General features: G+C 29.5%; 1 protein-coding gene across 1 annotated transcript; it reads right to left on the bottom strand.

Moving 5' to 3' along the window:
• Window positions 1-102: 102 nt before the first annotated feature.
• LOC136774377 (ATP-dependent RNA helicase DHX30-like) lies at window positions 103-4,454 on the bottom strand. Its single transcript, XM_066728632.1, has 13 exons — window positions 4,321-4,454; window positions 4,118-4,222; window positions 3,899-4,025; window positions 3,750-3,825; window positions 3,274-3,656; window positions 3,018-3,205; window positions 1,912-2,916; window positions 1,486-1,827; window positions 1,183-1,418; window positions 900-1,116; window positions 628-823; window positions 467-552; window positions 103-407 (listed from the first exon to the last, which is right to left on the bottom strand). The coding sequence occupies exons 1-13, from the start codon at window positions 4,323-4,325 to the stop codon at window positions 173-175; spliced, it is 3,201 nt and encodes a 1,066-aa protein (XP_066584729.1). The 5' UTR covers window positions 4,326-4,454; the 3' UTR covers window positions 103-172.
• Between the last annotated feature and the right edge of the window lie 9,758 nt (window positions 4,455-14,212).

Below are 14,212 nucleotides of genomic sequence, written 5' to 3'. Positions count from 1 at the left end.
AGAAGCTTTTAAGCGTGTAAATAGAAATAAATTAATTTACAACTTATATTATTTACTTATTGTAATAAATTTGAATTTTGTATAAAGAACATAAGGATCATGTAGTTAACAAAAAGATTTAATTTTATTAAAATAATTATAAATCCAATTAATTACGGTATATATACAAATTTCAGTACGCATCTTCATTTTCATATGAAATATTATTATTAGCACGTCCTTTTTCTGAATTGCCATCAGTTTCATGCAATGCCTTTGATAATAATGATAGCATGCTTCTTGTATACTCTCTTACTTTATTGTATTCTTGTTCTCCCTGTTCAGATCGCTTGTGTCCTTCTACCTCAATAAAGTAATTTACAATTGACCATAAGGCCTTTCGAAAATCATGAAGTACAAATGCAGCTCTATAAATAAAATAAAATTATTAATTACAATAATTATCATACATACTTATAATGCTTACCTTTCATCACAAGAAAATTTTATCAAAGGTTTTTTATCAATTCTAAATATAAGGGGTTCACTTTCAATTGAGGTGATATCTTCTCTCTAAAAATAAGAGTAAATCATTCTTAGTGAAATCTTAAGTGTAGAAAAAAATAGGATTTAATTTAAAAAATATACCCGAGGTGTTTGCAAATACATCTTCCCTTGATCAAATAAAAATACTGTCAGAGGATGAAGTAAACTAGTTTCTGAAATTATATTACGATTTTGATCCTCAATGCAAAATGTCTTGTAATAAGTGTAAAAAGGACTTATCCAGTTTTCACTCTTATAATTTACACTATCTGACGGAATTGACACCCTTTCTTTTTTCCTATAATAATGTTAAGTTAACATTATAAACAAAAGAAAACTCATTGTATGTATGACTTTCTAATAATTATTCTTACTGGGTAATTAATATATTATTATTCACTTTTAAACCGCTAATAGAAGGAAGTACTTTTGGCTTAATAGCAATTTCATTTACAGCAGAAAGAAAAACTCCTAAAATTAATTGGTCATCATTCTCATACAAATTTAAGTCATTATTTGAACCAATATCTGTTGCTAATATATTACACATTCTGCTCTCTTGTAAGTCTTTCATATGTGCATAATACTCCCCTGAAAGTTTGTTTTACAATTAATATTTATTGTCATAAAATATACTTATAAATTTATGCAACATACTTTTTAATAGGTGTAGTGTCGGTCTATGAATTTTAATAACATTTTGCATTTCCTCTTCAATGGTTTTTGGATATGCACTCCATAAAGAAAATATTTTGGTTAAAGCTAGATGATCACTATTTGGGTGAACTTGTTGCTTAAAATTTCTGAGTGCTGCTTTGTTATCTTTTTCTGTACTAAACATTGACCTTTCAGTACCACTTATTGCAGCCAAAGTTACAGTAGGATTGACACACCTAAAGTAATAAAAAGCTTTCCAGTGAAACTGTTTCAAAAAAGATATGTGTATATCATCCGAGTTACTTGAATATTGATGATAATATTATGGCTTTACTAAGTTTAGGATGTAATGTAAAATGTGCTATTCTTTGACCCAAATCTGTAAGGTTTTCCTGCATATCCAGTACATTCATGTTCTTTAAGCTTGATACAGATTTTTCTACTGCTCTAATGCTTGGAGACTCAGGCATTTTTTTAAAAAAATCTCTTGCTTGTTCACTAGTAAATCGTTTAGATTCTAGGATCAATTTTTCAACAGTTGTTCTCAAAACATCTGGTTTTGGGAATTCTTCTAAATTGTCATACTGTTCTTTGGTAATAAAATGATAACTTTTTCCTGGTTGAACACGACCTGCTCTTCCTTTCCTAATAAACATTTTATTTGTAATATATATTAATCATAAACAGATTAAATTATACAACAATTATTTCAATGAAAGATGTATTTACCTTTGATGAATATTAGCCCGAGCAACTATTTCACTCTTAAATACAGCTTCTCCAGTTTTTTCTTTCCAAACCCAATTTTTTTTAATGCAAGAATCTACTACATATACCACGTCGCCAACTGTAATACCTGTTTCAGCAATATCAGTTGCTAAAATAACTTTTCTTTGGTGTTTAGGAGGTTTAGAAAAAATTGTATGCTGCTGTATGTGATTCATTTTAGAATGTAAAGGCACAGTCAGTATATTGGGTTCATCATTATAATAATTAGTTTCCAATAATGACTGCACCTTGGAAATCTCTTGCCAACCAGGTAAGAAACACAAAATTGCCCCTGGTCCTTCATTTTTATTCAACCATCTTATCAAATTCGCTATACTGTAGCAATCAGTTCTAACAATGTCAAACTCATTAATTGCCTCATTATATTGTGTAATTGGAACAAGATGTTGAATATCTTCAAGAAAATGCATGTTTACAGGGTATAAAAGCCCAGGTATATCTATAGATGGGCAATCAAAGTAGCTTTTAATTAATTCTGTTTCTATAGTTGCTGACATAACAATAACCTTTAGTTTTGGATTCTTTTGTAGAGCTTTTTTAACAATGGTCATTGCCAGATCATTTTCAACAGTACGCTCATGAGCTTCATCCAAAATAATGTGGGAATAATCTAGTGCTTCAGGATCATTTTGCAATCTACGTAGTAATATACCAGTAGTACAGAAAACAATATTACCTCTTTCTTTTGGTAAAATATTATTATGACGAACATGATATCCTACTACGTCTCCCAATGATTCACCTCTCTCTTCAGCAACATATTCTGCTATTGATATTGCTGATATTCGACGAGGTTGTGATACCAATATATTACAATCAGTAGCATTTCCTTCTTTACTAAAATCTTCCATCAAAAATTGAGGAACTTGAGTGCTCTTACCACAGGCAGTATCACCTCTAATTAGTATTATTTGATTTTCTTGAATCATTTGAAGTATCCTATTTCTAAAATTATAGTTTATTTTTAAAAATATAATATGCAAGTATATTAACTACTATCAACATTTAATTTCTTTTCAAATGTAACATCTTCTAAGAAAATATACCTGTATTGGGAAATAGGCAAGCCATTATTACTACTTGGTCTTAGTTTAGATTTTAAAGTTTCATTTCTAGCAACTGCATTTGAATCATCTGGAGTATTACTTTGGATAGGTGAGAGATTAAGACTTGAAATATCCACCTTTTTATATAAATCATAGTTTTTAGAATTTAATAATAAACTGTGAATTTCCTACAAAAAGAAATCAATTCAATAAAAATTTATGTTATTTAATATATTGCGTCAAGAGTATAACTTACTTTGTCATAAATATTATTTAATTCTTCCATATCATTTATTATGTCTGAGTTAATATCAATACTATACGGTTTATTCCATATGTCTCTTACTTCCTCTTTACTGTAGATAACAGGTTTGTCATTTCTCACTCTTCCTTTAGATTCTAGCCATTTTAAACACTGCTGAGCTACAGAATGTACTCCCCTTTTTTTACTTTCAGATATAATCATAAATTGGTTTGTCTCTGGCCATTTTACACTTAAAAGGCATTTGTATTTTACAGCTTGCTTTTTCTGTCTCACTTCAGATATATTATAATTATAAATATCCTTTTGATTTGTGTTATTCATAATAATTTGATAGAATGCATCCAATTTATTCTTTGGATTATCAATTTTGTGTCCTAAAAATATTGGAAAAAAATGTTCTTGAAGGTATTAAAAAATTATAAGAAATTAATCCAGTCTGTACCCAAAAACATTATTGACTATCTTACTTTGTTGACTTGAAATTCCTTTAATAGCTGCTATATACCTATGTTGTGACTGAGCAAGTCTTTTTTCTAAAAGTATCTACAGAAATAAAATTTACAATAATAATAATTCATTAACTTACATAACTGTTAAAAACTTACTATATACTTACATAATTTCTACTATTTGTTGTCATAACATTTTCATTTATATTTTTATAAAGCACTGGACATTGTCTTAATCTATACATTCTCCTTTGCGTAATAGATAATATAGAAGGTACAGTTTTCGACAAGGAGCTATAAAATAAAGATTGAATCTATTAAATAATTTCTTATTAATTTTAATTTCCCATTTCTTGGTATTAAGTTGAAATTATTACATGTTATACCTTTGTTTAAATAAATTGGCAGCTGTGCAAAATCGATGAGATGCAAGCATTTTTATTATTATAATTATCCAATGAATTAAATGCAAGTACTCAAAAATTAAAGCACTGGTGCAATGAAGAAAATTAAAAACAAAACAATGTATGTTATATCAATTGCATTGAACTGTCATATTATTAAAATTTGATATACAAATTAAAATTACTTCATATTTCACAAGAAAATATCGTAAACTGTATTGGCGTATCATAGAAAATAATGAATTAAAGGATTTAACAGCACCGTAGCTGACATAACCTTTCAATTCTCGCAAACATTAAAAATTCAAGTAGCACATGGCTGAATTCTGAACGTTCTGAACTAGAAAGATCTGGAAATGAATGGAAGGAACGCAGAATGATGGAACGCCCGGAAGCCGGAATGTGGAAAGAAATATACCCTCTGTTTTACCAGCTGTATGTAATCTTGTCCTAACAGCAAAAATGTTGATAAGAAATTATCAACTAAATTTCTTTTTATTTTTTGAAAAATATAAATTATAAGTTTATCGAGAGCCATAAATATATTCATTCCTATGAAATTGCAAACTTATTGATTGATCGTTTAATTTTTCCATTTATTGTTATGGAAAAAATTAACATGGAATAGAAATAAACTGTTGCTAAAACGAATGAAAAATCGATTGCGAATTATTTATTAACTAAATTATACAGTATTATCTTTCACATATACGCTAAGTATTTTCATAAATCATCTATAAAGAATATTTCTGTTTCATTATTCTACAAAGGAACATAGTATTTTATTAAATATTACACATATAAATATACGTGCACGTTAAAATGAATTTTCTTAATAGACACAGTCAACATTTATGGAGCTATTAAACTTATAACGCTCCGACTAGAATACTAATATTTTAAGAATAGATGAGCTTATGTTTGGCACAGTCAAGAGGTATTTGCAATCAATCTCAATACTCTTTTACTTTCCAAAATCTTATAGAAATCAAATTTAGGATGGATTTACCTTAGTTCCTGTTAACTATAGTTTTTTAAAATAAATTTAGATGAATATCTGATTTTTTTATATATATTATATTATTATAGCTCACACGGGCAAGTAGTCTCTTTCGTATACATTCCTATCTAACATTTCAAGAAAAATATGATTTTTCTTTGGCATTATGGCAAATATTATTTTTTCATTCTTCCAATAATACATACAATTTAAGAACCTACTTCTTAAAATTATTCGTTACGTGTTATATGAACATTAAAATTATACTGAAATAATATTTCAGGAATGAAGATCATACGAACAATATCGATACTTAAAATTTTTACTTATTTTAGTAAAAAAAGAAAATAGAAAAATCAACATATATTAGACTATCGAGTGATAATAAATTAATAGATTAAATAAATAGTTTTAGCCCACATGGTTCTCAGATGTTATACCATCTAGGTGAGATTACAAATGGATGGAGAATTTGGCTGATGAGACGACTGATTTTCAGTCTGGTATTTCTAAAACGCAGTTTGCATAAAGATGAAGCTTTTGGTGATCCCGTAAATGGTGTCTGTGCTTAAAACGCTTGTTACAACTGATACACAGAAATCTCGGTCCGACCCCACATTCGAGCCTCAAATGCCTCGTCAGATTGCACTTATGAGAATAAGTTCTGCCACATTTTGGACAGAGAAACGGAGGACCCTCCACCAACTTAAGCAGCGGCCAGACTGAAACATTGATTCGATAATTTAGTCCACTTCGTCGATCCACTATATTTTCTCTAATCATACATGGGTGCTACTTATTAATGTAACAGAAGACTACATGAAGATAACTGCAAAATAAAATATTAAAAACATCCAGCCATTCATCACTAAGAAAAAATTCTACTCAAACTTAATTATTATAAAATAATAATAAAATATAGTACGCTATATCCTCTTGTAGTTCTCGTGCTTCTTTCGTTCTATTCTCGCTACGACCATGCACTTGCAACAACTAGTTTTTTACTAATACTTAAAGAATTTATTTTTGCTCATTAAACTTTTCTCCTTCAATTTTATTGTCTTTCGTACAATTTTTTCTAATTAATGTATGCGGTAAAAGCGCTATATTTATTTATTTATTTATTTTTTTTTTTTTTGATTGTCTGTTTTTACTTCTATAATAATTCAACAAATAATATACATAATTATATAGCCGAAAGAATAATAATTTTATTTAAAAAATTGGAAAATACAAAGAATTGTAGTCTACAATAAATCAAAAATAACAAAAATTTATAATTTAAATTATATAAATATTTTTTAAATAACTCATTTTCCACAAGAGTACAATATTGTATATGGAATCATTTAATAACTCAAAACATCTCTTTTGAAAAAAAAAGTAGGTTACAAAAATTTCTCCAATTACATGAGTTTCTCTATTAAAATGTTTATTAGCGATTTTAATCCTTAAGAAACATTTCTAATTTCTTTTTTTTGTGCAGTCGTTGATAATCTCGTACCAAATAATGAAAACGAGAGAAGATAGATGTGCACGGTTCACAGATAAAATTTTGCTCAACTCTGTGAAATTCTAAATAATGTATTTTCAATTCGTCAAAAGATTTTAACTTATATTTGCAATGTATGCAACGATGCTTTATTTTTGTACGCTCAAATTGTTCATTTGCCAATGAACTATTCTTCGATGTAAAGTTTTTGTTGCCATTGGTGCAAATAATTTCATTTGGATTAATCGATGATCCTAAAAAGGGATCGATGTATTCAGTAGGGCAATATTTTTGAGGTTGCAACTGATTATTGCTATTATCATCACTGCTATCATCTACTATATATATTTCATCATTTATAGTGTCTCTTCCATTGGTCTCTACAAATATACCCTGGTTTGTTTCATCTGAAATTCATAAACAGTCGTGATTAATTTTTATCAATTTATACAGTCTCTGTATCGACATGAAGACAAACTCACTTTTCCAAATTCCCACACCTCTCTACTCCAAAACAATAAAGACCTTTTAGGATAGACACAAATATGAGACTATGAATATATACGAACTTCTAGTTTAAAAAACAACTTGAAATATTTATGAAAAATGACATATATAAAATTTGTTTGACTTAAAGGGAGAAAAAAAATAAACCTTTTTATTTAACCTTGAAATTTCATTAAAGTCTGCTGTAAAGGAAGGCCACATATAGAGATTACAAAGGCCCTTATTTTGCATCAAATATTCTCGTAGCCTATCTTAAAAGCATTCTAAAATAGCATAATATCAATTTAATATCACATCCATATTGTTTCGTTACGACAGTCAGTGGTCGCAACGAAATTGTACTTTTAAACTTCATTTCCAACAAATATTTCAAGTCTTCATTTAAAACGGGAAAATCTGCACTTATAAAATACGAATTAAAAAACATTTTATTCAACCTTCAAGATTATTAAGGAAATACCAGCATTTTATAAAACAAATTAATGGAATGATTTCGTTTGTTTTAGAAAATCATTGATTTTTTTCTTATAATAAATACATTTATCGCAAAATTTTTTTATACATAGTAATATTGCATATTTAAACTTATAGTATGAAATAAAACATTTTGTACAAATTAACGAACACTGTAGTCTATTATAATATAGAGAATATGCACACCAAATAATGATAGTGAAATGAGAATTCGATATAATGGTATTAGCATACTTTTAGCGTTTACCTAATATTTACAGTTACACGTCCTCACTTCAATTTCATAGTATCGGTGTACACACAGACCCTAATAGGCTCCTCGCTAAAATATAAAAAAAAACCATGCATTATAACATTAATTAAACTAATGAATATAATTGCATAGTTGGTTAAAATTGACAAATAAAAGTAACCCCGGTTTAACGAGTTTAATTAGTTAATGCTACTTTATATTTAATTAGCGAAAATAATCCACGTTGTGGTGAGCTATAATATGATTTCGAAGCTCATATCGATATTTGAACTTTCGGGTGCACGTGGTACAAGAGAATTTCTTCTCCTTATTTCCGCAATCGACTCTTTGGTGCCTCTTTAAGCTGTCCAGCCATTTATATTTCTTGCCGCAACTCTTGCAAATGTAAGTCGGTCGATCAAGGGATATCTGGGTCTGGTTCGAAGATTCCCAATTTTGCGTCAGAGACACCTGACCTGCTGTTTCTTCATTCAAAGGTTGAATACCACCCAGTTCCTCGTTTTTGAAAGTTTCCAGCATGCAGAGGTTTTCGTAAGCGTCTTCAATCTCCGAACCTGCGACATAAATGTGCAATTTTCCACCATTAAATTGTTGCACAAAATTCAAGTATTGCAGAAATAATAATCTTACGCCAGTATAATTACATTATGAGCTTTATACATCGTACCGTAAAGCTGATTATTGTTTAATCCTATTATATTTGTTTCTGGATGACATTCCTCAATGATTCTTACGTCAGAAAGGAAAGGCTGACCATAAATCTTACATTGATCTTTCAAAAACTTTATTTTTATTCTTGAAAACTGTGAATTATTTAATTATAATCCCAAACGTGTTTCTTATATGCAAAAAAATGGAGAGATGAACTATGCCGCATATGAAAGTAATTCTTTTGCGATGGAACCTTGGATTAATCAGTTCAGTTAGCTTGCAGTTATTAACGTTTGATTATTGACAAGAATCTATGGTACGACGAGCCTAAATTGATTATTTGGTAACTTGTAACGATTCTTATGCAGTTTCCCGAAATTTTCCGCAAACGAATATTCGGCGACGGTGGTGCTTTTTCAAATTGTACAGTTGTTTGTAATTTTTGCCACAGGTCCTACAACTGTAAATCGGTTGATGAAAAGATATCGGGACTCGGCTTGCACATGGAAAAGTTTGCGATAGAGAAATGCAGCTCGTGGGTTCGTCGTACAAAGATGGAATATCATGAAACTCCTCGATCTTCAAAAATTCTGACTTGCAAAAGACTTCGTACGTGTCCTGACGCTCCGAACCTGTGACAGAAATTTGTATATTTCATCGTTAAATTATTATAAAGACTCTTAAGTGCTGCGGAAAATAATAATTTAACTCGTGTAATTATGTTATTAACCATGCATGGTACCGTAAAGCTGCATTTCGCTTAATCGTATTAAATTATTTTTTTAGATTACATCCCTTGATAATTCTTAGGACAGAAAGGAAGGGTTGATGATAAATGTTACATTGTTCTTATAAAAACTATGTTTTTATTCTAGAAATTTCTGAGTGAATGAATTATAAACTAAAAATTAATTCTCTTCCAACGGACACATGACTTAATTAAGTCGATTAGTTAATAATTATTGTCGCATAATTATTGTAAAGAATCTGTATTATGACGAGCCAGAATATGATTTCGTAATTCGTATCGATACTTGAACTTTCGGGTGCACATGTTGCAGGAGTATTTCTTCTCTTTGTTTCCGCAATCGACTCGTTGGTGCCTTTTTAAATTGTCCTGCCATTTGTACTGCTTGCCACAACTTGTGCAACTGTAAGCCGGTCCGCTAAACGATATATGTGTCCGGCTTGCAGGTTGACAATTCTGCAATAGAGACACGCAACTTCCGGGCTCTTCGTACAAAGGTCGAATACCACCCAGCTCCTCGCTGTTGAAACTGTCCAGCATACAAAAGGTTTCGTACGAGCTTTGATACTCCAAACCTGTGACAAAAATTTAAATTTTTTCCATCGTTAAATTGCTACAAAAACTATTGAATTTCAGAAGTCATAATCGTACTTGTGTAAATACATTTACAGTTCTGTATTTCAATTATTATTATTTTGTCTTATATTTATATTTAGAATTTTTACATTCCCTAGTGATTCTGATAACGGGAAGGGATAGTTGACCATAAATTTTCAGTGCACTTATCGAAACTTTATTTTTACTCTCGAAAAATGTGAGTACATGGATTATTAAGCTTAAACTTGCTTATAGCACGTTAAATAAGGAGATGTGAAAAAACATAGATGGTATATAGTAATTCTTTTCATAACAAAACAAATAAATTGTCTAGAAAAGCAAAAAAAAAAGCTTTAAATGCATTAACTGCATTGAAGAAAATAAAAGAAAAAAGTTTTCATGAAATTTATAATGACGTAAAGGTAATGCAAGTTATTTCTTTGTAGTAAATCTGAAATGTATAACAACATGAGCATTGAGTTTCCTGAGAGTATTAAATCTCTTTTTGCAGAGAGGACAAGTGAACATATTTGAAAAATTGATGCACTGATGAGACTGTAGATCTTCCATCTTCGTAAATCCAGTGGTACACTTTAAACAAGCGTGTAAATCCTTTATTGGAGTTTCCTCAGGCGAAATCTTTGGTAATATAATCTTTGGGCCTGTTTCCTTTCTTTGAATAATAACATATTTTGGTTGCAATTGGTTAACCATGACAATCTGATTATTTTCATGCGAGTTGGGTAAAGTATTGTCACAGCCCGATACAGAAGTCACTCCAACGATTTTCACTTCTTTTTCTTGGTTTAAGTTGAAAGGCTTTGGGGTACTTGGACCTGTCCATATCAACAATTGATTCTCTGAAAAAAGAAGAGAAAAAAATATAATTTTACTTTTAACCTTCTAATTATTTTGAAACGGAATATGCTAGTTTTAATTTTATCTCATTTAAATTAGAGTCCCAATTTCCCAAAATTCAATACAAACGATGGTTAGCAATGTAATTACACATGAAACGAATCAGAGTAACCGACATTATGGCATAGTGTATAGCAACAGAAACGTTTAACTAGGACATAAGGAATCAGTGTATAAAGTAAAAAGCGTTTACACCGATCAATTTTTTTTCGATATTAGTGGTTTAAGTGAAAAAATTATAAAAATTCATCGTTAAATTTATGATTCTAGCAAATAGCTTTTATTAAAATTCATCAGGTTATAATTAAAACAAAATTTTTTCATCAGTAATACATATTGTCACATCCCAGAATTTAAGTGTTTCGTTTTAAGATGTTTGGTTAATATATAACGTCGGTAGAAAGTTTTTCTACAAATTTTACAGAAAAATTTCGGCCGATTTCCACATTCTAGGTTTTGGTGTCTTCGCAAGTTATGCATATATTTGTATCCTTTCCCACATTCACCACACATAAATAGTTGACTGTTTGACCAAGTATTTGGTTTTTGACATATTGAAATGAGATCCAGTCCAGAAGTAGAAGGGAGATCCAATTCTTCCAACTTTGGTGCAAGTTCTGCAATAAAATAAATATTGGATTATTATTAATATTTATAACTTTAATAAAAGATTTACTTTTCATGCATATACCAAAGCATGCTTATCGACGATTTATATTCAAGAATTGGATAATAAATCAATTAAAATCGATACACAGCATAGTATTTCCTATTTTTATTGTTCTTCAATTGTAATTCTTCCAATAAAGACTTCGTTAACATCTGAGGAAATTGATATTAAAATTAAAGACTTAATTTATATTATATACCATTAGAAAAATCTTAATTGATCTAAATAATTTCAATTATTACAAAAATGTTGAAAAATGCAAGAGCAGCAATGTCAAATGATCTTTACAATTAAAATCAGATTCGTTTGACAAACTTACAATAATACAATTGTATACACGCGAATATTTTACTTCCATTTTGAAATTAAAATTTTATTACCACATACAATTTTATTCTCTTAATTTTTATTCCTAGTTTTACTCTATTTCTTTCTTACATTATTATATATGAACAGCCAGGTGACTCATTAATGAATCTTTTCTGTAAAAAGTTTTGTTACAATAATTACACTTATTTTTAGGTTGACTCTGATTACATTGCTGCAAATGGCGAGATAAGCCTTGAGGCCAACTGTAGCCTTTGCCACATGTCTTACAAAAATGCCTTATTTTGTTCTTACGATGTTCCACGCGAGGTTCTAAATATGAAGTGGTCTGCAAAAAGTTCTGCTGTTTTATGGAGCGTACGTTGGTGATGCGAAAATCTGTAATGAAAAGAAAATGTATAATGAAAATAAAAAAATCCACGACTACAAGACATTTTTTTAATAAAGCAATGGTAGAACTTGTTAAAATTAAGCAATTATCTTGATAGAAAAAGTGTTTGATCAATAAAACTGTTGTCTACATCAATATCCATTTATTTGTTACTAGACATCAAACACAGATGTACAAAGAGAATATTTGTATATTTGGAATAACATTTTATAAAATAAGACCTAGAGATATTCACGCAGTGTATAAATTTATGACCATTCACAAAAATTATATTTTTCTATTAAAATAAAACATGGGCTTATTGTATTAAACTCATTTAAAAGTACAATTAAATTAATACGTATTGTGCCACAAAGTCAAGTGTCATCGTAAATTAATTAGAGGTTCAAGTGAAGATAAAATAGAAGTTAGAAAACAAACTGGAAATCCTAATAGAGAAATATTTTGCATAACTTACATCTAAAATAAAAAAATCAGCCTTAAAATCCAGCTTTTAAAAATGATTAATTCTTATCAGTCTATTTAACTGTATATATATATATATATATATATATATATATATGTACTGAACAGAATATTGCAATGCTTTTTTTTTCATTCATTCATTCATCATTTCATACAAGTAAAAAACTAAATACAACAATAAATTATTTACGTATCTTCTCACATTTTGCAATAGCATTCTAAATAAATTGATAACCACATTAAGCAAGGAACTATGTTAACAAGAAGGCTGATTAACGTATTTGCATATTTCCCTCTATAAAAAAAAGCGCAGTTAATTTTTATTGAATAATATTTATCTATTACCTTACGTTTGCAATTGTTCAAAGAAATAAACTCTATCCCTTTCAAAGAGTAAACGTCTTCTTCAAGAAATACCACAATTGACTTTACTAATATGAGATTAGAGCAGTGGATGAAAGTAGTTTCTCGTAAAAATTATTCAATTATGAAAACAAATGAGAAATTTGATAAAAAATGACAATAATTTGATTTCTTGTGTAGAGAGGATAAAAAAACTGTTCATTTGTGCTCAAGGATAACCGATAGGGGATCGACCTTTTCACGCATCATTCTGCGAAATTTCTTTTTACAGGCAACTATGTGAGAATTTAGAACAAATTTATGCCTGAACCTGCGATCGCAAATGGGACAGACTTCGTTGGGTATGACTCCACATTCGAGTCGTTGGTGACGACTGAGGGATGTCGTGGCCTTGTAACTCTTGCCGCACCTGTTGCAGACGTATTTTGATATGTCGTCAGTTTTTGCAGGCCTCCTTGCTCTTTTTATCATCACCGATGTACGATCCATGTACTCCATGTGCCTGACATCACTTTTCTGCATTTGCATCAGCATCATCGATCGATGAAATTCTGAAAAAGCAAATTTCCAATCGATTAGATAGGTTTTCCCTCTACCTTTACAGGATTCTGGATTTTCGTTCATTATAGTTCAGTCTCATTGTCAATCAGCTGTTAGACTTATCGTAAAGTGAAAGAATAGGTCAGACAGATCAAATCACTCGAGCTCAAAGTTATCGGCTCGTAAGCAAAGCATTTAGATTATTTAAAGAACTATAAACCAAATGATTGATGAGAAGGATTAAAAGTTTCAAAGGATCCATGTTTTAGCCCACAAGCTGCAGGTTTTGCTAGATAAAAGAAGTTTGATATCCAAGCAGTGAAAAATTTTTATCATCTTTCTGAGAAGTATTTAGTGGTTAAAATATATCATAACGTATGTAAATCATCGGTTCTCTTCTTGAAAATACTAAATAATGCATAGTACATACAAAAATTAAAAGTGAACAATTCGTCGAGCTTTTTTGAAGCTCTTAAAATATTTACCATGCTGTAAATAAAACCATTGAGTATACACCATACTGTACCATGGATACTATGCTGAATAGGTAAGGAGTAAAGTCAATTAAGTATCGTTCCAATAATCTGTTTTGACCTAAATTATTATTTGTATTACAAAATATCTTCATATTCATTATTTTGTCTTTATATTTAATTTAATCTAATGTAAAATAATGTTTAT

The sequence above is a fragment of the Prorops nasuta genome, unplaced genomic scaffold (assembly GCF_024137725.1).
Source record: "Prorops nasuta isolate Cenicafe-Biocafe unplaced genomic scaffold, Cenicafe_Pnas_1.2 PNAS00006, whole genome shotgun sequence".
In the NCBI taxonomy this organism is placed as follows: Eukaryota; Metazoa; Arthropoda; class Insecta; order Hymenoptera; family Bethylidae; genus Prorops; species Prorops nasuta.
The sequence above is the reverse complement of the archived record's forward strand: the minus strand, read 5'-3'. Positions and strand labels throughout refer to the sequence as shown.

Excerpts from the sequence above, each read along its gene's own strand:
- LOC136774377 (XM_066728632.1), bottom strand. Across the intron at positions 3,826-3,898 it reads CAACAAATAGTAGAAATTAT|ATACTTTTAGAAAAAAGACT; the intron begins GTAAGTATATAG and ends TTATTTCTGTAG. Across the intron at positions 3,206-3,273 it reads TAAATAATATTTATGACAAA|GAAATTCACAGTTTATTATT; the intron begins GTAAGTTATACT and ends TTCTTTTTGTAG.